This window comes from Apodemus sylvaticus, chromosome 5 (assembly GCF_947179515.1).
Source record: "Apodemus sylvaticus chromosome 5, mApoSyl1.1, whole genome shotgun sequence".
Taxonomy (NCBI): Eukaryota; Metazoa; Chordata; class Mammalia; order Rodentia; family Muridae; genus Apodemus; species Apodemus sylvaticus.
The window spans coordinates 108481461-108503249 of record NC_067476.1 but is presented as its reverse complement, the minus strand read 5'-3'; the positions used below and the strand labels follow the sequence as shown (position 1 = coordinate 108503249).

Genomic DNA, 21789 nt, shown 5'->3' with positions numbered 1-21789 from the left:
ACCCTTCATCTCAATCACACTGCCCCCTGCCCTCCACATACATGCAGAATCATGAAGAGATTTGGTTTGACTTATTCTTTTTTATAGGAACTTTTGTTAATTCCAATTTGGAAGAAAAGCCAGTTTATTGCCTTTCTACCCTGTTTCAATTTTTAAAACAATTGCATGTTTACAGAATTCTCCCACTTGCCACATGTGACTCTAATAGTTCTTTATGAATACCATACTTGTCTGGATTTGTGCAGACAAGATAGCTGGCTACAGCTCTCTGTTTTTAATGGAGTTTTCATTTTAGTTTAATAAACTCGGCCAGGCTCTCTACCCAAAGAACAATTTCTAAATTTTCTTTGACCAAAGCATTTCCAAAGGAAGCAACTGAAGTGAGCCTGAGGTACTGAAGAAGGCTTTGTGCCTTTATGATATTGAGGTAAAGCAGCCTTTCGTTCAGGTGAGCCACCGTTTACCGTCATTCTCACCCCCATCAGCTGGGGAGAAATCCAAACGCCTCACCCCGACAGTCTTCGATGGCTTTCTCCATGGGTGCTCTCCACAGACGTGTAAACTCTTCAGCGTGGCAGTCCAAGTGTGTGACATGGCCTAAGCACAGCTGTAAACTTAAAACACAACTGCAGTTTTTCCGCTGATTTGCTTGGCTCTGATTTCTTTGTATCCCTGCAGCCTTTGAATTCCCACACAGCCTCTTGGAGCTTCTCTTTTCTCTTTACAGGGAGGAGGTCCTTGTTGATGGTACCTCTGAAAACAGAGACCATGACTATTACAACTCCATCCCAGGGAAGCAGCCCCCTGCAGGCGGCATTTCAGACGTGCGGCTCCAGGTTCCAACTACAGAGCAGATGGCTTACTGCCCGATCCGCTGTGAAAAGTTGTGCTATTTGGTGAGTACCATTTTATTGTTACTGGTACCAGAGGTGTGATTCTGTTCTTACCACTAGAACCCTCGATTTGAGGATTTTCAGATGTGAAAGTAGCATCTTCTTCTTCAAAAGTGGTGTAAATCACAGTCTACACTGATCATTTTTATTCCCAGTACCCTACCCACAGTTTCTGAGATGACTTCATATCCGTCTTCACTGGGAAAACTAAAACTATCCAATGCATGGCTGTCATCTTTACCCTCCCACCTTCCCCAGTCTTCCTGGGCTCTCGCTTCTCTTCCTGAGTCACTGTGTCTGATTCTCCCCTGTGCTCTGACCCTCCTCTCCTGCCAGCACTATGGCCTTGTTCTATCCAGAACCACCCCATTGATTCTTTCTCTTCTGCCCATGGATAAGCTATGGCTGCTGCAACTCACCAACACCACCTCCCCTTTTTTCATCCCCACTTCTAAGGAGCATTGTCTTCCTCCTGGCTCTCTCTCTCTCTCTCTCTCTCTCTCTCTCTCTCTCTCTCTCTCTCTCACACACACACACACACACACACACACACACATACACGGAGACCCTAACTCTGATTGGCAACCCAATGTAAATGACTTTTAGGTTGGCCACTAGGGACTTCCTTGCTAAGTGGATTCTCCCTTTAGTAATCTCCCTCCATCTTTAGAGCTGGCACCCACTGGATGAGTCCTCTTCTGTTGGCTTCCAAACATTATTTCATGTTGGTGCTCCCTTCCTGAACCTTTCACTTCTGCCCAGGTCTCTCTATCTCAACATTTTCAGTATAGTTGAAAGAATCCCGCAGTGAGCACTCGCATATAGAATCCCGCAGTGAGCACTCGCATGTAGAACATTTGACTCATTTCATTTGTTTTATCATATGGGATGCCATCATCCATCTTGAACTTTTTGCATATTTGTATATGGCTTTGTGTGTGTGTATGTGTTGTATACACATTCATGTGTGAGGGCATGTGAATATGTGTATGTAGAAGTCAAAGGGCAATCTGAAGGTGAGTCCTTGCTAGAGCATTCTCTCTCTCTCTCTCTCTCTCTCTCTCTCTCTCTCTCTCTCTCTCTCTCTCTTTCTCTCTCTCTCTCAGGTTAGATGTTCTGGGAGCTTCTGGGCATTTATACACTCCTGCCTCCCATTTCACCCACCCACACACTGAGGTTACAGAGTTCTGCATAGGGCTTTGCCCAGACTCTGACAATCCAAACTCCAATCTTCACTCTTGCTCAGCAAGTACATTACACATTGATCCATCATCTCTCCAGGCCCAGATGAGTCTTTCTAACACACACATACTACACTTCTCCAAGGCAGCAGCACATCTTCACTCCACTGCTGGAGAAAACGTGTGCAAAGGTGCGGATGACCAAAGCCCTCTAATTGGCTGAGGTTTTCAAGAATAACAAATGAGTCTAGCAAAACTTCAGCAGATCAGGGTTCTAGTTTGTCACCCCAAAAGCAGGTAGTTGTTGGGATAGCTCAGTCTATAATGTGTTTGCTGTGCAAGCTTGAGGATCTGAGCTTAATTCCCTGAATCCACATTAAAAGCACAGTCGGGTGAGATGGCGTGGGCTTTTCTTCCCAGTGCTGCAGAGGAGGTAAGAAGGAGACAGCCACCTCGGGTTCCCTGTCAGCCAGCCTGGCCTATCTCAGAGAGGCCCTGGTTTCAGTGAGTGACTGAGACTTCAAAATACCAAGTCAATGGCCTCTGAAGAATGACACCCAGTATTAACCTCTGGCTTCCACACTTAGATGAACACACACTCACACACACACACACATACACACACACACACACACACAAAGTAATTAAGACATCATTTTCTGGCAATTACATCCCTTTGTAGCTGAGACTGTGAGTGCTGGAATATGACTTCTTCAGCAGAGGAAGGGACACTTGAGACACAGGATGTGGCCAGCCCTTTCCACCCCCCCAACCTTCAGACCCACATTTGTAACTAACTCTGAAAGGGTGGCCCTGGAGTCTTATTCTCTCACACACAGATTCTGTTTCCAACCTGTCAGAAATCTCCTGGGTCAGAAAGTGAAGCTGACTACTCTATTTTCCTGAAAGCTATAATTTTCTTTATGAACATGTCCTCTTGATAAACATCCTGCAATCTGTTGTTTGTACAGCCTGGGAACTCCATGTGCAACGGTGTGTATAAGAACTGTATGGGACGGAGCAGGCCAATAGGTAGGTACAATGCCTCCCCCGCTGCCACCCCAGCTCCTTCTATTCCATGTGACTGTGTAGGCCCCTGCTCTCAAAGGGCAGACGTGGCACTAAACATTCAGCCATTGTGCTGCATGCTTCCCAGGGAAGCCACAATGCTATCGTGTTGTTCAACAGCCCCACACTTCTCCCTCACTCTCATGTGATCTTCAAGGTCATGGCCGTACCTCTGGGTTCTGCACTGCTTTGAGATCATGAAAACTCTCACAGGAATGAGATGCTTGGATGTCCGATTCCAAAGAGTAGACAATGAATTAGTATGGAAATCAGTGCTGATTCCAGTCTGGTTAAGACATAACCTGTGTTCTAGTTCGGCAAAGGAATCAGGAGAGATAACTGACTGCACCAATAACTCCTACCATCCACCTAGCCTGGGAGGCCTGTGCTCATCCCTGTGTGTGCTCATGCTGAGGGGCAGACAAACACAAGGCCTCAAGTGTCATGCTAGAAATACGTCTATTGCGCTGCCAGCTAGCGGCTTCACCCGTCCCACCTGGCAGGACTATGTATTTATTTAGGAAGGTAAGTCCTGCAGGGTTAGGGGAGGGACTGGCTAACCACTTTGAGGGACTCAGCGATCCTTCATTTGTCACTTTTCATATCTACTTCTGCCATTGTAGCCTACTATTTTATTTTTATACAACAGGGAAACATGAAGGTCCTTTGTTGTAGTTTATCTCTGATTTTCGCCATTCTACATGCTACATGAGAAGATCTGTGAGTGAGAATAGCATTTTGACTTTCTAAAAGCATAGTTTCTTTTTGATACCAATTAAAATTCCACAGTGGCACTTGCCTTAAATCCCAGCACTCCAGAGGCGGAGGGCTTTGAGTTCAAGGCCAGCCCAGACTATGTAGTAAGTTTTGAGCCAGCTAGGGCTACATAGTGAAACTGTCTCCATTTTTTTTTTTAATGAAATTCTTTAGTCAATTAAAATTCTAAGTTAATTACTTCTCAGTCTTTTGGCTAAGACCAAGTGTAAAATTCTAATTCTTAGTTATATGGCTAAAAATTAAATTAATGCTAAGTGCAAAATGCCTCTTAGAACTGAGGGTCCTTCCTGACCCTCCTCCTACTTCCCTCTTTCTGGGAATTTCTAGCATTCGAGATGTACCTGGTATGAACTTGTCCTCTTTGGACCTCTCTGCGACACTGGCAGTGTGTTCTCCTGTGCTGATGCTGACTTGGTCTGTCTCTCACACAGCCTGCATTTATTCACAGCTCCCTCGTGATATCTACTAAGGCCTCACACAGCATTTAGCATAAAAGTGCATGCACATCTACATTTCAGAGCAGGCTAATGTTGAGTATGGGAAGAGGTCTCCTTGGATTAGTCATCACTGAGTCTCAGCTCATGACATTGCTTAGGGAAGTATTATCCAGACCGCCACTGCCTTGCAGTGATGTTAGCCACTTTTTTCTTTGTGAAAGTGTAAAGCGGCTTCCCTAGCCCATAATTCCATCCGACTAAGCAAGCAGTCACATGTCACATAATGCACAAATACAGCGCCCTGGCTACCCTTTCTTCTGGAGAGACTGGAGTCTACCTTGGGATTTCTTACGTGCAAAGTGTTCACACTGAGTGAGATCACAGCAGGAGGTGACAAACAGAAGCACACGGAACAAGGAGCAGGTACCAAGAGTAGATTCTTCCCACTGGGCCTCTCTCCCACTGTCACACGAGAGCTGCTGTGAGCTTGTCCTGTTTGGACCACATCAAAGGGGGCGTGTGAGCAATAGAAGAAGGAATGTTGTTTTACAGCAAGCCAGTCAAGAGCCACGGCTTTGGGTTCAACTTCATGATGATCCTGGAGCACATACAGCTGAAGTTTATAAATGTGCTCATTTAGAGATGCAAAAAAAAAAAATCTTCCTGGTGTCCTTACGACACAGCCATTTGTATGATGTGGAGTCCTTCATGCTATCAGATCATGAAAGATTGTGCTAATAACCATGCATCCAATAACAGTCATGTGCCAGACATATGACATATGATGCTTTGCAGCTGTGAGCAAGCGGATGCTACCCTTGCTTTTGCGGAATGTGCAGCCTAGATGTGGTACAGACCTTAAGGAAGTAAGAAGGATGGGAGGATTAGTGGCTCCCACGGAACGGCCCTCACAGCCTGAGTACAAGCCTCTGGGAAAGCAGAGGGCCCTCTAGTCTTGAGGAAAGAGAGATTTGAATTGACCCCTGAGGTTTAAGTGGCAATCATACTGCAGAAGGCCAATGTGACCTCTGGTAGAGACCGAGGAGGTAGAGCCGGGTTGACAGAGAAGGGATCGCAGTTCTGCGGAGAAGCAACTAGAAGGTTTTTTAAATCTCTGAGAAATGTGATTGGATTTTCAGTTTTAAAAGAGCATTTGGCCAGTATGTGTAGACTGAGATGGTGTGGGAGAGGAGAGGAGGAACTAAGGTGAGGGAAGAGGCCTCTCCCCCAGATACAGTCAAACACCATCAATCAGGGCAATGCTGAGCTTGGCAGGAGAAGAGCCAGACTTCCTGTCCTTAGGAGCTTGTATTAGTCAGGTTCCTCTAGAGTCACAAAGCTCATGCATGGAATGTCTCTATAGATTAAGGGAAAATATTGAAATGATTTATAGTCTTCAGTCCAACTAACCCAACAATGGGCAGCTGTGAATGGGAAATCCAGGATTCTAGCAGTTGTTTGGTCCCATGAGGCTAGGGTCTCAGCTGGTCTTCTGTCTAAGCTGGAATCCTGAAGAGGGTTCCAACAGATATGCTGGCAAGTAAGTGCAAGTGGACAGAGAAGAACAAACCATTCCTCCTTCCACTGTCCTAATGAAGGCCTCCAGCAGAAGCTATGGCCCAGAGTAAGGCGTGTGCCACCACGTGGGCGGTCATTTAAGCTTTTCTTTATTTGGAACTTGCTCTGTCCCAGGGGGGCCTTGAACTCAGATCTGCTAACCTCTGTCTCCTGGGATTAAGGGTGTGTACCATCTTTCCTGGGCCTAAGCTTTTCATGGCTATTATGCCTCAAGATCCAGATCAAAAGCCTGTGCCATCCCAGGTCAGAAGCCTGTGTCTCCCAGCCACAAGATCTGGATCACAGCTGTGCCCTCCATTTCTGGATTGTAGTTCATTCCAGAGTTAGTCAAGTTGACAGCCAGGGGTAGTCACCACAGAACTGTATTGGTTTCATCCATTTACTTCTAAGTTAATTTAGTGTAAAGTAAGAAATAAGACTTTGCATTAAGTAGCTAGTCTTTAAAAGGGGGTTAGTGAGAGAGTTCTTATCCAGATGATATTTCAGTGTCAGTGTTCAGTCCTTGTTTGGGGTGGGTATGTGTGACATACAATTTCCTGTTGCTCTTCAACCTGGCGATTTACATGGCAAAAACATAATGGGCTGCTCACTGGTAACCACTCCAGGTGTACCCCACGAGAGAGGGATACCGAGTGACATTCCATCGCTGAGGCACTTCTGGCGAGTGGATCTCTTTGATGACCCCTGCTACGTCAATACGCAGGCTCTTCAGAGTATGCGCAGCTATGCTGGAAATCAAAGCTCAACTCTGCCACAGGAGAGCCCATGGCACCTTGGAAGTAAGTGATTTCCTGTATTCATTTCCTGGTTCTGTGGCAACAAACCACTACCAATCACTGTGCATGTTGTGTCTGAGAACAGCTCTCGAATCTCCCAGTGATGAGGATCAAGTGACCAAGCCAAGGTGTTGGCAGCACTGATTCCTCTCGATGCCCTGAGCAATCTGCCTAGTGTCTCTGTCCTTGTTTCTGTGGCTAACTGGTGACTGTCAACAATACTTGGCTTACAGGCACTCCAATAGCTGTATTAGTCTCACACACTGTATCTCCTGTGGCTGGATGAGTCACTGCATTTTGAGTGGGATAAGGTGGTATGCAAGATCCTTAATGTGATTATATATGAGAGGCCCTTTTACCAAATTAGACAGATGACTAAGACGTCAGCATGTCTTTTGGGGTGCCGCTATAGACAGGCACTGTCTGTCATTTAAAAACTATTTCCTTGGCTTCATCTTTGGGGTGTTAAAATGATTTTCTTTTTTTTCCTTTGTTTTTCTTTCTAACGTGTTTTATTTGGGGGTATTGCATTTATTTGTTTATTTTGTGTGTTTGTACACATGAATATATACAAAGGCACTCAGGACAAACTGTAGGAGTGGGCTCTCTCTCCACCCTGCGTGTCTGGCTGTTACACCTGGATGTGAGGCTTGCGGGCAAGTGAATGCCTTACCTGTTAGTGTCTTACCCTGTTAACTGTTAACTATTAGTGAATAATGAAACAGCTTTTCATGGACATGCTATGCATTTTAATGATTTAACACACGGTTTTTAAATAATTCTTCCAACACTGAATTTACCTCTGTTTTTCTCTGTGTCTCTGCTATGTGCTTTTGATCAAGGGAGGGTTCTCAAAGCCACCTGGTAAGGCTGAATTTGCTTCATTGCAAGAGGAACAATGGGCATTATGTCTGTTCTGTCTAGTGGCACTGCCCCCGTAATCTCCTCAGCCGTCCTGACAATACAGCGGCACTCTGTTCTCCAACCGTACTCTTCAACTGTGGGTCAAATACAAAAACGGAGTGCGCAATTGTGTTTTGGTCAGCTTGCTTGGGGGAGGTAAATGTATAAATAGGAACGGATTAATAAATCTAAATAAGCCCAAAGCCTAAAATCGTTTGGAAAATAAACAGCAAAGTTTTTCACAAGATAATGTGCTCAGTAAAATAAAAAAAAATAAATAAATAAAAAAAAGATAATGTGCTCAGAGGTTGGTGTGGTACCAGCCATGACTTGCTCCAAAGCTGGGGAAGCTGCCCCTGAGGAGGCCCGGTCGCTGCCCAGGAGGCTTCTGCAGAGCTGTCAAAGTGAGCTTTGCAGGTAGGGCAGCTGTGAGCTGAGATGTTTCAAAGGAGTCGTTGTCAGGTCTGGCCTTCGGCAGATCCTTAACTATGGAGATGAGAGCCCTCACAATCAGCTGTGTGACAAGTCCTTCTTCTGACTTTTGGTAGAAAAAGATTACTCACCACTCTCCCTCCAACCAGGCTTGTTCTCTGGAAGGACTCACCAAGGTGGAGGTCAGCATATCTGGTCTCTTTGGGCACCACCATCTAGATGCACAGGAAGAGAGTTTGCCTGGGCGGAGGTGACAGTGGAACACACTGTGGGCCTGGGAGAGCTTTGGCCACCTCCTCAGAGAGCCTGTGTGTTCTGCCAGCATTGTCTGCACAGGGCCCAAGAATCTGGATGTGGGCCACCAATGGTAGGCCATCTAGGAGCTGACCACTGGGCTGGGATGGAGCTGTGAAGGGGGAGGCAGTTGGTCCTTCCTTGAAGAAGGTGCACCTCCATCTGTCACAGAGAACGTGACATGGTGCCGGGATACTCATTTCACCTTGTTAAAGTAAGTTCCTGAGGTTGTCCAGAGGGAAATGTCCTGTGTGGATAAGGCAATATTTATTGTAGAAATGGCTTCCAAGGTAACTTCTGTTGGAGATAAAGACTAATCGGAAGCGGCAGCGCTAACCCATAGCAAAGCGAAGCCGTGCTCAGAGCTCGCATGCGGCCGCCTTGGCCTGAGCACAGTGCCTCTGTCTCTACCCCTCCCCTCGACCTGCACTGAGGCCAGTTCCTTCGCCAATGCTTTCCCAGCCTTCGTTTCCTATCGGGATTCAATCTGCAAGGCCTCCGGGGCTTCCTGGCCCCTCGAGGTTAATGTCAGCTCGCCACTCCTCCGTCCAAAAGTCAGATCCCAGTGCAAATGCTCTTATTCCTATTCCATGTGCAATGGGGTTTTGCCTGCATGGATATCTATGTGAGGGTGTTGGGGACTCTGGAACTGGACTTACGGAGAGTCGTGAGCTGCCATTGTGGGTGCCGGGAACTGAACTTGGGTCCTTTGGAAGATTGGCTAGTGCCCTTAACCACTGAGCCATCTCTTCAGCCCTCCACCCCTGCCCCCCACCCCAGATGTATTATTAAAATGTTGGTTTAAGAAAATCTTATTGTGAGACAGAGCAGTGGTCCTTTTCTTCTACTTATTTTTTATATGACATGCCTTAAATAGACCTCCAGCCTCTCCTTTGTTCCTCCAGTTTCCTTAAAGGTCCTTTTAGGCTCTTTTATCCAGACTTCGCTTTTATCCAGATAACCTTCCTAATCCACTCAGGAAAAAGACAAATAAACAGAAAAACACACACAAGGCCAGAGTTGTGACCAGCAGGGATCCGTGGTCCATCCCACCACACTACAAACATGAGGTGTGCTGAAGAAGCCTTCCTGTTGTTACTGACAGTGGCAGAGGGTTCTCTAGCTCTGTTCCCCTAACCAAGAGAGCACCCAGACACTGGAGCGTGAGGCAGACTGGCTTAGTTATCTCTAAGTACTTGTTCAAGACTGGTAGCACAGGCCAGGGACCAGGCAGACTGTTACACACAACACCTGTCGGGTAGCACAGGCCAGGGACCAGGCAGACTGTTACACACAACACCTGTCTGGTAGCACAGGCCAGGGACCAGGCAGACTGTTACACACAACACCTGTCGGGTAGCACAGCCCAGGGACCAGGCAGACTGTTACACACAACACCTGTCGGGTAGCACAGCCCAGGGACCAGGCAGACTGTTACACACAACACCTGTCTGGCCCCAGGTCTGCCTGGGGCCTCACCTGTACTCAGCCTGTGAAAGGAAGGGCAGAGTGGCATGAGAATTCCTTTAACGGGTGTCCCCCAAAGTGGCAGAGTATCATTTCTTTTCACTAGAGACATCATTCGTTTTTTTTTCACTGCAACTGTAGAACCCAGACACGTGGCCGCCTCCCTGTAAGAGAAGTTAGAAGTTACCGTATCTGGGTGCCTAGAGAAAGCTTAGGGGTCCTATAGTGTGGTGGTGGCAGTGGGGCATTGCCTGTGGACAACTGTCAGGACCTGGGTCTCTGCTGTGCTCCTTCTAACTCTCAAACATCTAAGTGGCGCCCCCCACAATATGGCACACAGCATCCAATGGCTGCCCTTATCACTGCCAAAATGCCTCCCCTCTCGGCACTCCAACCAGAGGGTGGCATACAATAATGGGAATGCACCTGTGCTGAAAACTCACACCCACAAAGGGGCATCAGCCACTGGAGTGCTAGTGGGCAGGAACTCTGAAGACTCTCTGAGCTACAGACGACACCGCTTGCTTCCACCCTGGCTCAGCTTTGTGGGCTGCCTCTCGTCCATTGCCTCTGTGGGCTTTGCCGTGCCTCTGCCATCACCCTCTGCATGTCCGCCTGGCCAGACGCTGAGGATGTGCCTCTCTGGCCGCTTCCATCTATTCAGCCTGCTTCACATTGATATGTACATGAGAGTTTGAAATTTGTTTCAGGAGCCAAAATATATAACAAGGAGGCATGCAAAGTCCCTGGCAGTGTGATTTCTCCGGTAGCTTGGTACAGAATAGTCCTTTGCTGTTATTTTGTTGTCCCATGGATCCCTGGTAATGGATCCTCTTGGGCTGTTTTTTATTATTCAAGTACGCCTTTGTTAGGTTTATTGATTTTATTGATTTTGCTATAGCATTTTGGCTTTTATTTTTCCCATGTGATTAATATCTATTTTTTTTAATCTCTCCATGTTTCTAATGTACATCCTTTTGATTAGTTTTCTTTTTGTCTGGCTTCTGCTGCATTTTCTTTTTAAGGCTATATAATTTTATTACCTCCTGACTCTTTATACTTTGTTTGAGATAGTTTTGTGTGCGTCAGCTTTTCAGACACTGCTGACTGAGTGCTATCTTTCTCCCCTAATACCACTCTGATACACTAAGGTCACGTACATGTACCTATTTCTGGGCTCCTCACTATACCTTCTCTGTTGGGCCAGTCCTCTGTTCTATTCTACCATACTTATTGCCAAATACTAAATTGACACAGCTTTGTAACTTTCTTAACAGGCACATAGTCTTCCATTATATTAACAAATAATTTTTCTCTTGGTATCCTCCTCCTTCTCCTCCTTCTCCTCCTTCTCCTCCTTCTCCTCCTCCTCCTCCTCCTCCTCCTCCTCCTCCTCCTCCTCCTCCTCCTCCTCCTCCTCCTCCATGATCTCACTATGTAGACCAGGCTGGCCTTAAACTCAGAGACCCACTTTCCTCTGCCTCCTGAGTGCTGGCACTGAAGGCTTGTACAGCAGACATGCCTGACTTCAGGGCACTATTTTAACCTCTCATCTTCACTTAACATTTTTTTGTCAGAATTTCCAGGTACTTTATGGAGGTGTACTTGTACTTCCAGTAATACAAGTAAATTGCTGTTGTTTAATCTTCCGTCAGGTCTCAGTAGTTACAGGTTTCACAGTTGAGAAGTGGCTTGCTCAGCAGGGCTAGGCTGTGCCTCTTACAGCAGTACCCACAGTGTTTTGGTTGTGACTTGGAGGCGTTCATGGACCCACAAAGGCTATCAGTCTTCTGATGGGTGATGGCAGCAGGGAAAGTTTTAGCTCCTGCTGACTTTAATGCTTTAAGCATCCAAACCAAGTGTGTGTTCCCAGCACTTGGGAGGCTGAGTCAGGGGATCACAGGAACTTAAGACCTAACTGGGCTACATAAGAGAATTTGGGGATAGCATTGTCTACACAGTCAGGTTGTCTCACAGAGTGAAGAGCAACCAGCCAACCTCATGTCCTTTTGTGGTACACTTAGTGCCGCCCCCCCCCCCCCAGTTCTTCACATTTTGTGCTATTTTATAGTGGTTTCACTGTTTAAAATAGTCCCTGAGCATTGCTACTAAAGTGCTGTGTCATGTTTTTAAGTGAAAGAAAACTGAGAAGTTTCCTCACAAGAAAAGACAGGTTTATAAAAATATTGATCAAATATGAGTTATAGTGCTATTGGCTGTGATTTCAGTGTTAACAAAATATGCCACATCCCGTATCTTTAGTCCAAAACACACAAAGACTGTTAACTAAAGAGATTATTGTAGCCTGAGGCTTGTTGGAAAGGAGACCCGTGTTTCCTGTAGAAGTGAAGGTTTGCTTTTACCTAATGCGGCATCAACAGCAACTTTCTGAAGCACAATGCCACAAATAGCCAGAAGTGAGGCTCCCCTCAGTGCCCTGCGACAGGACATGAGTCATTTGCTGAGGGGAAGACCTGAGCCTGACAATCTCTTCAGTCTGCAGCTTCCTGTATCCTTAGGTGTGGGGCTGCCCTGAAGTTCGCATGCATCTTATTCTATAGAGTATTTCCCAAACTCAAAAGTATTGTAGATGCTCATAGAATACAAATAAGAAAGAATGGGGTATTTGAGAAATTAAATCCTTTTCAACCCTAATGCTGTACCCAACACTGTAGATGTTGATAGTTTCCTGCCATTACTGTCTAAACACTGGCGAGTCTCCAAGCATCTACTCCTAACCTCTCTGCCCATCTCTACCTCAGGAGGAAATGAGCAATCCCCCTGCCCCTGCACACCCATCTTCTGTCTCAGAGATGGGCCTATCGTGAGCACACAAGCATACTGACTGACATGGGAATTGGGCTATCCATAGGGTACGGAAGGCTGCCCACACTGATGGCCTTACAGCATGGTGGAATACAAGTTACCCCCATTGTCAGCGTCAGTTATCACCTAGGACCAGGGCACACAGCAGTGCGCCTCAGCCTGAGCCCCCAGAGTGGGAGATGAGGCCAGAGTTGGCTTTTTGTTGTTGTTTCCCAGATTAACATATATAACCTTCGGAGTTAAAATGAGTTAGAAAGCACGTCACATTTTCTTCTTCTAGCAGAATTTATTGCTAAGGAAACAGTTGAAGTCGCTCAGCACACTGTGTCGTGTCCTTGTCTGAATCTGGGAAGCTATGTTAGAACACTGTCTGCATCCCCAAGGCTGGCCCATGAGCTGTTGACTCTTCAAGATGATATAATGTCTGTTTTTCTTTTGTTTTGTCCTTGTCCAAAAGCTGTCCATAATTTTAGGACAAACCAAAAGTGCACGCCACAGTAAACTTCCTGCATCCCCACGATGCATGCCTGCATGCATTGTCTCACATTCGTGCAGAGCCTGTCCCTGACATGATGCATGCCCACACGCATTGCCTCACACTTGTGCACGGCTTGTCCTTGACACAAACACACATGGGACTGCTCATTAGAAGTCTTCCACTGTGTCCAAGAACAGGCAGCACTAAGGCCAACTGCAAGCCTTAGTCAACATCTGGACACATTTCCTCAGGCTTTTTCTGGCAACAATAGGAAGAGAGATGATGATTTGTGGAGGAACATTCTTTCTAATCATTAGCTTAAATGTTTTTTTACAAGATATGTTTGTGGTGCTAGCTATAACTGTCATATGACAGTCTTATGTCAAATAGGCATCCTTAAGTAGAGCAGGGCTCCAACTTACTGACATGGGAATTGGACTATCCATAGGGTACGGAAGGCTGCCCACACTGATGGCCTCGCAGCATGGTGGAATACAAGTCACACAGTTTGAGTGCAGTGCATCTGTCCTGCTGAGCCCTTCCATGAGCACTGCAAGTTCCCCGCTGTGTTAATGAAGGAAGAGTGCTTCTGCAAAAGAACCTCTGCGTTTCAAAGCACAATGCTGCTTTCTATGATGCTTTTTTCTTTTCTTTCTTTTTGCGAATTTACCATTAAATATATTATTTTAAACAAAATTTCGTCATAAACTTGATATAGTGAACTATTTTGGGTGGATTTAAAAAAGGTTTGTTTAACTTTGAGTGCTTCACCTGAATGTAGGTACACCACATTTCATGTAGTGCTCATGGTGGCCAGAAGAGGGAGCCAGATCCCTTGCAACTGGAGTTACAGGTGGTTATGGGCCAACCTGTGGGTCAGAAACGGAACCCAGGGTCCTCAGCCAGAGCAGCATGTGCTCTTGACCTCTGCATCGTTCTTTTTCTCTCCTTCCTTCCTTCTTTCCTTTTTTCATTCTTTTCCCTCCCTCTCTCCTTCTTCTCCCTCCCTTCCTTCCTTTTTCCTTCCTTCCCTCTCTCCTTCTTCCTTTCTTCCTTCTTTTTTTTTCTTCCTTTCACTCTTTTGCTTTGAGGAAAAGTCTCATTGACTGGCATAGGCTTGCCTCAACTTTGTTGTGTAGCCCAGGCTAGACTTAATACTCTCAGCAGTCCTCCTGCTTCAGCCTGCTAAGTGCTGGGTTACAGGTGTGGTGTGTCTAGGAGACACCGTACATCTCCTGGCAGCACTGCTGCTTCCTAATGGGCCTTTACGGGACGCTGGACAATTTGGAAAATGGAAATTTTTTTACATCCATTGCCAGCGACTTGGAGTTTGTTGATTAAAAAGTTCAAGCTTTGAAATCAGATGGTCCTTGTTTCAAATCTCAGCTCTGCAACATAGACAGTGTGGCTTTAGGGCTGGAGAGATGGCTCAGCAGTTAAGAGCCCCAACTGCTCTTCCAAAGGTCCTGAGTTCAAATCCCAGCAACCACATGCTGGCTCACAACCATTTGTAATGGAGTTCGAGGCCCTCTTCTGGAGTGTCTGAAGACAGCTGCAGTGTACTCATATACATTAAAAACAAAAACAAAAAACAGCATGGCTTTAAATAAGTAGTTTATCCTTTCTTCAAAATTCAATTTGGGGACCTGTTTAATTTTGAAAATAAAGTAGCAAGAATTATCTGAAGCTGTCAACAAGTGCCTGTTCTAATAAATTGCCTGGTAACCTTTCCTAGTGACAGCAGCTAAAGATGATGTTCAAATTCACCTTTTGATTAGAGCCTGCCAGGACATTAGGCCCCCAGAGTTGTTTAAACGGTGCGTTGGACACAGAAGGAAGAACAGACAGACTGACGAGGTGATAACTCTGTGGTATCATTTTGTGCTTTAACTCCAGAGGCACCGGAAACCGTGCAGCCAGGAGCGTCGGCCAAGCCCGGGAGCGCCGTGCAGCCAGGAGCGTCGGCCAAGCCCGGGAGCGCATGCGCCTTGCCACACATGAAGCAGCAGCTGTGGACTGAGGACTGCTTCCACGGCAAACTGAGCAGGGGCGAAGCCGAGAAGCTGTTGGTGAAGGATGGGGACTTCTTGGTTCGAGAGAGTGTAACATCTCCTGGCCAGTTTGTGCTGAGCGGACTGCAAGGTGGCCAGGCCAAGCATCTCCTCTTGGTGGATCCTGAAGGCAAGGTATGACTGAGTTCTCACTGTACTCCACACTTTGCATCCTCAGACAGTGTTTGGGAGAGCTCAGGCTGAGCGCTAACATCTTCTTGCACTGTTTTTGGTTTTTTTGTTTTTTGTTTTTTGTTTGTTTCTTTTTGTTTTCGAGACAGGGTTTCTCTGTGTAGCCCTGGCTGTCCTGGAACTCACTCTGTAGACCAGGCTGGCCTCGAACTCAGAAATCTGCCTGCCTCTGCCTCCCAAGTGCTGGGATTAAAGGCATGTACCACCACCGCCCGGCTCTGTCAAGTGATCTTTAAAATGATCACTAAATCTTCCTAAAGTAAACCCTGGAGAAAGGACACTCTCTAAATGCAGATGGGAAACTAATACACCCATGCAGAAGGATGAAACTGGATCCTTACACTAGTAATGAAAATTAACTTAAATGGGTCAAAGACTCAATTGTGCTCCCAGGAGAGCGCACAATGTGGTGGTGGTGTTTCCATAGCAATGGTCTTATAAACCATTAGGTAAGACAGCCAGAATACACACTTCAAAAGGCGAACACAGGAAAGTGGCTCTGTGTTAAATTAAATGCCTTTGCACTGTAAGGTTTATACTCAACCCACAGAAGGAGGTCAACATTTGCAAACTATGAGTTTATAGAGTTAACATTCAAAACACAGAAGGAAATCCTGCAATTCACAAAAACAGAGCAAAACAAAACATTCCCTCCAGGGTGAGACATTTCTCCAAAGAGAAGAGAGAAGAGAAGAGAAGAGAAGAGAAGAGAAGAGAAGAGAAGAGAAGAGACGAGACGAGACGAGACGAGACGAGACGAGACGAGACGAGACGAGAAGAGAAGAGAAGAGAAGAGAAGAGAAGAGAAGGCGTGTAGATGAGTGTAACAGCTCCATGAGAGGGTGCCCGGCATTTCTAAACAACAGGAAATGGGAGCCAAAGCCGCTGAGAGCTTTCACCTTGAGTCTCTTAAGCTGGCGATTATCCAAAACCAGAAAACAGTTTGCAAAGTAGCAGTCTCGCTTCTGGGCAGTGGTCTAAAAATGAACAGGAACCACCATCTTTAGGAGACTTCCACTCATGCTCATAGCAATGATATTCCAGTGGCCACGAACTGGAAATAATCTCAGAGTTTGTGGATGAGAGGAGAAAGAAGTTATGTTGTGTACATACCAAAGGTATGTTGTGTACATGCCAAAGGTATGTTGTGTACATGCCAAAGGTATGTTGTGTACATGCCAAAGGTATGTTGTGTACATGTCAAAGGTATGTTGTGTACATGCCAAAGGTATGTTGTGTACATGCCAAAGGTATGTTGTGTACATGCCAAAGGTATGTTGTGTACATGCCAAAGGTATGTTGTGTACATGCCAAAGGTATGTTGTGTACATGCCAAGGAATCCTGTCCAGCCACGGGAAGGACAGCGTGCCACGTGCTGTTGTGCTCTCCAGGATGTTGAGGGGAATTTTGTTAAGCAAAACCCAGCCAGTCTCTGGACAAATCACTCAATCCCACTTAGATGAGGTGTCTTAAGAAGCCAGACTCCCGAAGACATAAAGTAGAAGGATGGCTGCCAAGGTCTTGGGGTTGAGGAGCTCCGAAAGCAGCAGAGTTCACCTGGACAAGGTCTGAGTTGACAGGATTGGACTCCATGCTTCGAGTCTCACATCATGGCCTTCTTTAAAATCACTCGGTTCTTAAAGCTTTCGTGGACGGGGTTGCAAAGGCAAATGTCTGCAGCCCTGACCAACATATAAGGAAGCGGAAGTGTGTAAGTGACGGAGTGAACTGAGGCTGTGGCTGGCTCTCTCTGTTGAGCTGCAAAAACAGTCACCACTCAACTCTACCCAGCTGCTGCCATGCAGGGGAGGGGCCCAGAAGGGCCGGCTTACTTTTCCAAAGAAGCCCCCAAATAGAGTTTTCTGTGCACAGTCTTCAGTTTCAACTTAGATGCTTTAAAACTTCTGGTATAATGATATCTGGTGAATTTGTCCACAGTGGCTGGTTTTGGTTTTCACACTAGAAAGGTCATCCTGTCAGCTATGTGCAGAATTAGTTAGAGGGCACAGTGGAGGGTGTGGGCCAGGCAGAGACAATGTGTGCCCAAGGGTAGGAACTGCCAAATCCTGGACCAGAGTGTAGGCTGGAGAAACATGGAGGGAGAGGAGTCGGACAAGCCGGGCTGGAGAGCACAGCGGCGTTGGTCAGCTGCACTGGAGCAGGAAGAGAAGACTTCAGTAAGGTTCCAAGGCCTTAGGGAAAACTCTGAAGCCACTGTCCCCCTTTCCTTGTCTTGTGTGCTAACAAAACTAAGGACACACTCATAGCTCTAGCATAATAATCAAAATCAGGAAATTCAATTACAGATCTTATCGTCTGACCTATAGTCCACATTCAGATTCTTCCAGTTATTCCAATATGGTCAAACCAATATGCAGACAGAGCTCCGTCTCTCTCCCTGCAGGAAGGGGGCAGAACTATTAAGTGGGTGTTGCTCGTTGTAGGCCTTCGCTGTCCCGGCAGGTCGCACTGTCTGTAAGGGAGGGTATAGAGACAGTAAAGCATGCGGGGCAGATGCCTGATGCTGCGAGGAGGAAATCCTGCAGCGCCATTTCCTTCAGCAGGCAGGCTCTAAGTACCGTGAAACAGCTCTTCATGAACCAGCGGTTGCTGAACAAGCTTGCAGGAAGACGTCCCAAATGCCTCTTAGGAGGGCTCGGTAGCTTTCTTGGAGGAGACAGGGTTTGTGTTGAGGTTCTAAGGGAAGGTAGGACTTCTCTGAGGAGTCTGCTTTGGGCAGGGAGGTGGGTAACATGGAAGCATTCCACTCTATGGAAGATCATGGTAATCCTGGGACTGTGCCTGAAGACCTGTCAGCTAGATATTTACAGGAGCATCGCTGTGACAGAATTCAAGCACAGCACTGTGGAGAGGCTGGCTGCAGATCTAGACTGAATGACAAGTGCTTGCCAGTGACTGAACTTGTAGGTGTACTACTGCAGAGGGGGATGGGCAAGGATAAACTGGTGTATTAAGGAAAGCAGAACTGAAAAGCACCTGTCCTTCACTCAGCAAAATAACTTTAGGGACACTGCCCCACAGTCGCTTACCTCTTTCAGAACGTCTATTATTCAACCTAAATATATGTGCACTTCCTTTTCCAGGTGAGGACGAAGGACCATGTGTTTGATAATGTTGGCCACCTTATCAAATATCATATGGATAATAGTTTGCCAATCATCTCTTCTGGAAGTGAAGTAAGCCTTAAACAACCAATAAAAAAATATAATAACACAGGACTTTTGCCCTCCAAGAAATGACGACTCTGGGTTCCGTGTCAGCACTATCAGAAGTATATCCTTTTGGCCAGGAACAGTGGCTGTTGAACCCTTTTATCCACACAACTAGAGCACAAACTGTGGAACATGTCTTCAACATGTCCTTCTTAGGCCATGGACCAGGTCTTTTACAAAACAGAGAAGTAATAAAATATCTTCTGAATATGAAAATCAGAGAATAATAATTTTGGTCCATTTGAAAAGGTGTTACCCATATGCACGGAGGTCACTTTTTAAAGGAGGTCACATTGTATTGATGAAAAGCTAAAAGCACAACTATAATTTCATATGCTAAAGACAACTTGAACTGCTCAGGCAGTGGTGTGTGCCTTCACCTTGATAATCCGGGGACAGTTTCCTATGGGGGAAATTAGTTCCAAGTGTCTTCATGTTCTATAGCTACAGAAACAGTTGCCAAAAAAGTTCTTCCTTGCTAAAAACAGCAAGAAGCATTTTGACTAATAGTTAACTTTATTACATTTTGTTTAGTAGTGCTTTTTGCTGCCATGTTAAATATGACACTGACATCAACTTCAGGCTGTGTCTGTGCTTGTGGAATGAAAGCAAAAGCTGCTGATGGTTTCCTAATCCTGCCTCATTTGCTGATTAAAAGGTTGGGGTTCAAATTCACTGGCCAGCTTTGCTGTCTGAACTGTTCATAGGCAGCGTGGGACACGTTCAGGAAGCCAAATCTCTTGGTTATTTCTGATTTGGAGTATATGGATATAAAAGATAGCAAACAAAGGCAGTGTTCTTCATGCTCAGCCCATACTGGTGCCATTATTGAGAGTACACAGGTAATTTCAAGTATACAAAATTTTCCTTTTGATTGGCTGCCACTGCATCCTGGTGTCACCTTGGTATGTGTCCTGCCACCTTCTCTACGTGTGATCAGACAAATGCAGAAGCACCTGGAAAGGCCTGCCACACACCAGCGGTGAGATTAAGAATTCTCAGAGAAGCCCTAGGCTCAGGCTGTTCACCACTGTGAGTCTTGGAAGGTCGATAAACCTGTCTGGACTCCAGTTTTTTTGTTTATAAGATGAGGGAGCTCAAGGTGCACGCAGAGGTCCACTGCTATCCTAACATGACAGTTTCTTCTTTTTTAGAAGTTAACACTGATAAGCAGACTGTGCAGTTGGGGGTAAACATTTAGGATTTTCCCTTCATTCTGTGCCTACACTCTACAGATAAAGGGTTTACCTAAATTGCACTCATATAGTCTGTGTTTCAGCATAAACAGGTAATGTTGGTAGAGTGGATCTGGTTGGTTATAGCAGAAATGCTTCAGTCAGTCCTTACTTGCCTGGGCATATAAAGCTATGGTTATTACGAGAGAGAGAGAGAGAGAGAGAGAGAGAGAGAGAGAGAGAGAGAGAGAGAGAGAGAGGGAGAGAGAGAGAGAGAGAGAGAGAGAGAGAGAGAGAGAGATCCTGAGGTCTCTGGATAGTTATCTCAACACCACTTCATTTTGGCTAAGTAGAGACAACTTAACCTTTGTGATTATGTTGTATTTGGTAAGTTTTAAGTATAATATGAGATAGTTCTTTTGGGTAGAAATCATCAGAAATCAAGTACATTGAAGTCTGGCATTTTTATGTAACAGCTCACCATTTTATTTTGGATGCCACTGGCTTCTTAGGTAGGTTTGTTTTCTTTCCACAGCTAGAAAATAAAGTGTATTTCATTGATTTTCCTCCATATATCATAGGTCTTGATCATTTTTCTTCATAAAAGGGATCAGCATAGTGATAGGAACTTGTAGGCAACCTGCAGCAGAGACAGGGCAGGTCTAGTGCCTCCTTCCGGCTGAGGAACGCAGCCGGGTAGCCAGTGGAGTTCCAGATGCAGGGGGCACTAATGGTGTGAGCTGCACATGGGCAGTCAACGCGGGCTGGTGCTGCTGTAGCCTGGGAAGCAGGTGCTGCACTTTCACACGCCACAGACACTGTTCACCAACCTAAAAGATGGAAATGTCTGCATGCGGTTTTAATCTTATATTCTCAACCTCTATTTTAAAATGGTGGTTCATTTGCCTATAAATATCTGTAAATGAGTTTTCTTTAAAAAAAATAAATGATTATTGCTTTATGACAACTGGCAATGTGTGGTGTTTGGGACTTGGCAATTTTTATCAGGTGTGTGGTGGATCAATGTCTCTGCAGGAAACAGATGGTTCACTCAAACTGGGTAATTTGAGGAGAGATTAATAAAGGGGACTTAAGGTACCGGCACAGAATAGAGAAACCACAAGCAGGTCTAGGGCCCAGGAAAAGGGAGAGGGTGAGAGCAGTTATCGATTCTGGAGAAGGACTGCATGTCCACACGGAAGAGCTGTGGACAGTACTGAGGTCACAACTGATCTCGGTGATCCAAAAGAGATTGGCTAAGGTCATTAATGACATGCTATTGTCTGTTCCCGTCTCTGATCTACTGGGATTCTTCACTGATTGAGATAACTTGAAGGCAGAGTTGGCGGGTGGAGTAGCTGCCGGTGTTGTGTTGAGGGTCAGCCTTCTAGGGCCAGTGGAGTCATACCGGAGAAAGCTGTCTCTCTGGGGTTCTTTAGTGTCCTTAGTCAAAGAATTTAAGAATGGACTCAGAATAGAAGCTTGAGGACAATCGGAGTTAGAGTTCAAAGCAAAGCCTCAGGGTAGGCAAGCTGTAAATCTTGGCTGCCCAGAGAAGGAGAAAAAGCCATGCTCTCTGAGTTTATCTGGCATCCAGGCCAACTACATGGTGGACTAGCAGGGAGATGGGGAAGGGGGAGCTGTAGAGAAAGAGTGAGAAAGCTCAAAGGCCCAGAGAAAACTTTTCTTGAGCTCTGGCCAGCGTCCAAAAGCAACAGCTGGGAAGAGAGAGGAAAAGTTAACACCTGCTGGACTGGGGACTCACCAAGGCAGGCAGACCCTGCAGAACTTCATGGTGGATCTCCACTGAGTACACAAGGGACAGACATCCCGGAAGGAAAAGTACCTTATCTCAAAAAAGAGCAAATTATTCCTGCGTCCCTTCGCACGCAGTATTCCATAGTAGACCTCAGCACGGGACCTCAGGCAGAGTTTGATAATGAAACAGGCCCAAGGCTTTCCCATTAGCCAGCACCTGGGATCTTTCAACAAATGCCATTTCCCCGAAGGCCTTTCATGGATCTTTC

General features: G+C 46.0%; 1 protein-coding gene across 1 annotated transcript in view; it reads left to right on the top strand.

Annotated features, from left to right (window-relative positions):
• Window positions 1–18839, top strand: part of Shc4 (SHC adaptor protein 4) — a 90435-nt gene extending 71596 nt beyond the window's left edge. Inside the window, exons 8-12 of the mRNA XM_052183480.1 lie at window positions 728–896; window positions 3046–3106; window positions 6540–6713; window positions 15007–15296; window positions 18459–18839. Of these exons, the coding sequence (XP_052039440.1) occupies window positions 728–896; window positions 3046–3106; window positions 6540–6713; window positions 15007–15296; window positions 18459–18614 (850 nt within the window). The 3' untranslated portion in view covers window positions 18615–18839. The remainder of the gene's footprint in view (window positions 1–727; window positions 897–3045; window positions 3107–6539; window positions 6714–15006; window positions 15297–18458) is intronic.
• Window positions 18840–21789: the final 2950 nt, after the last annotated feature.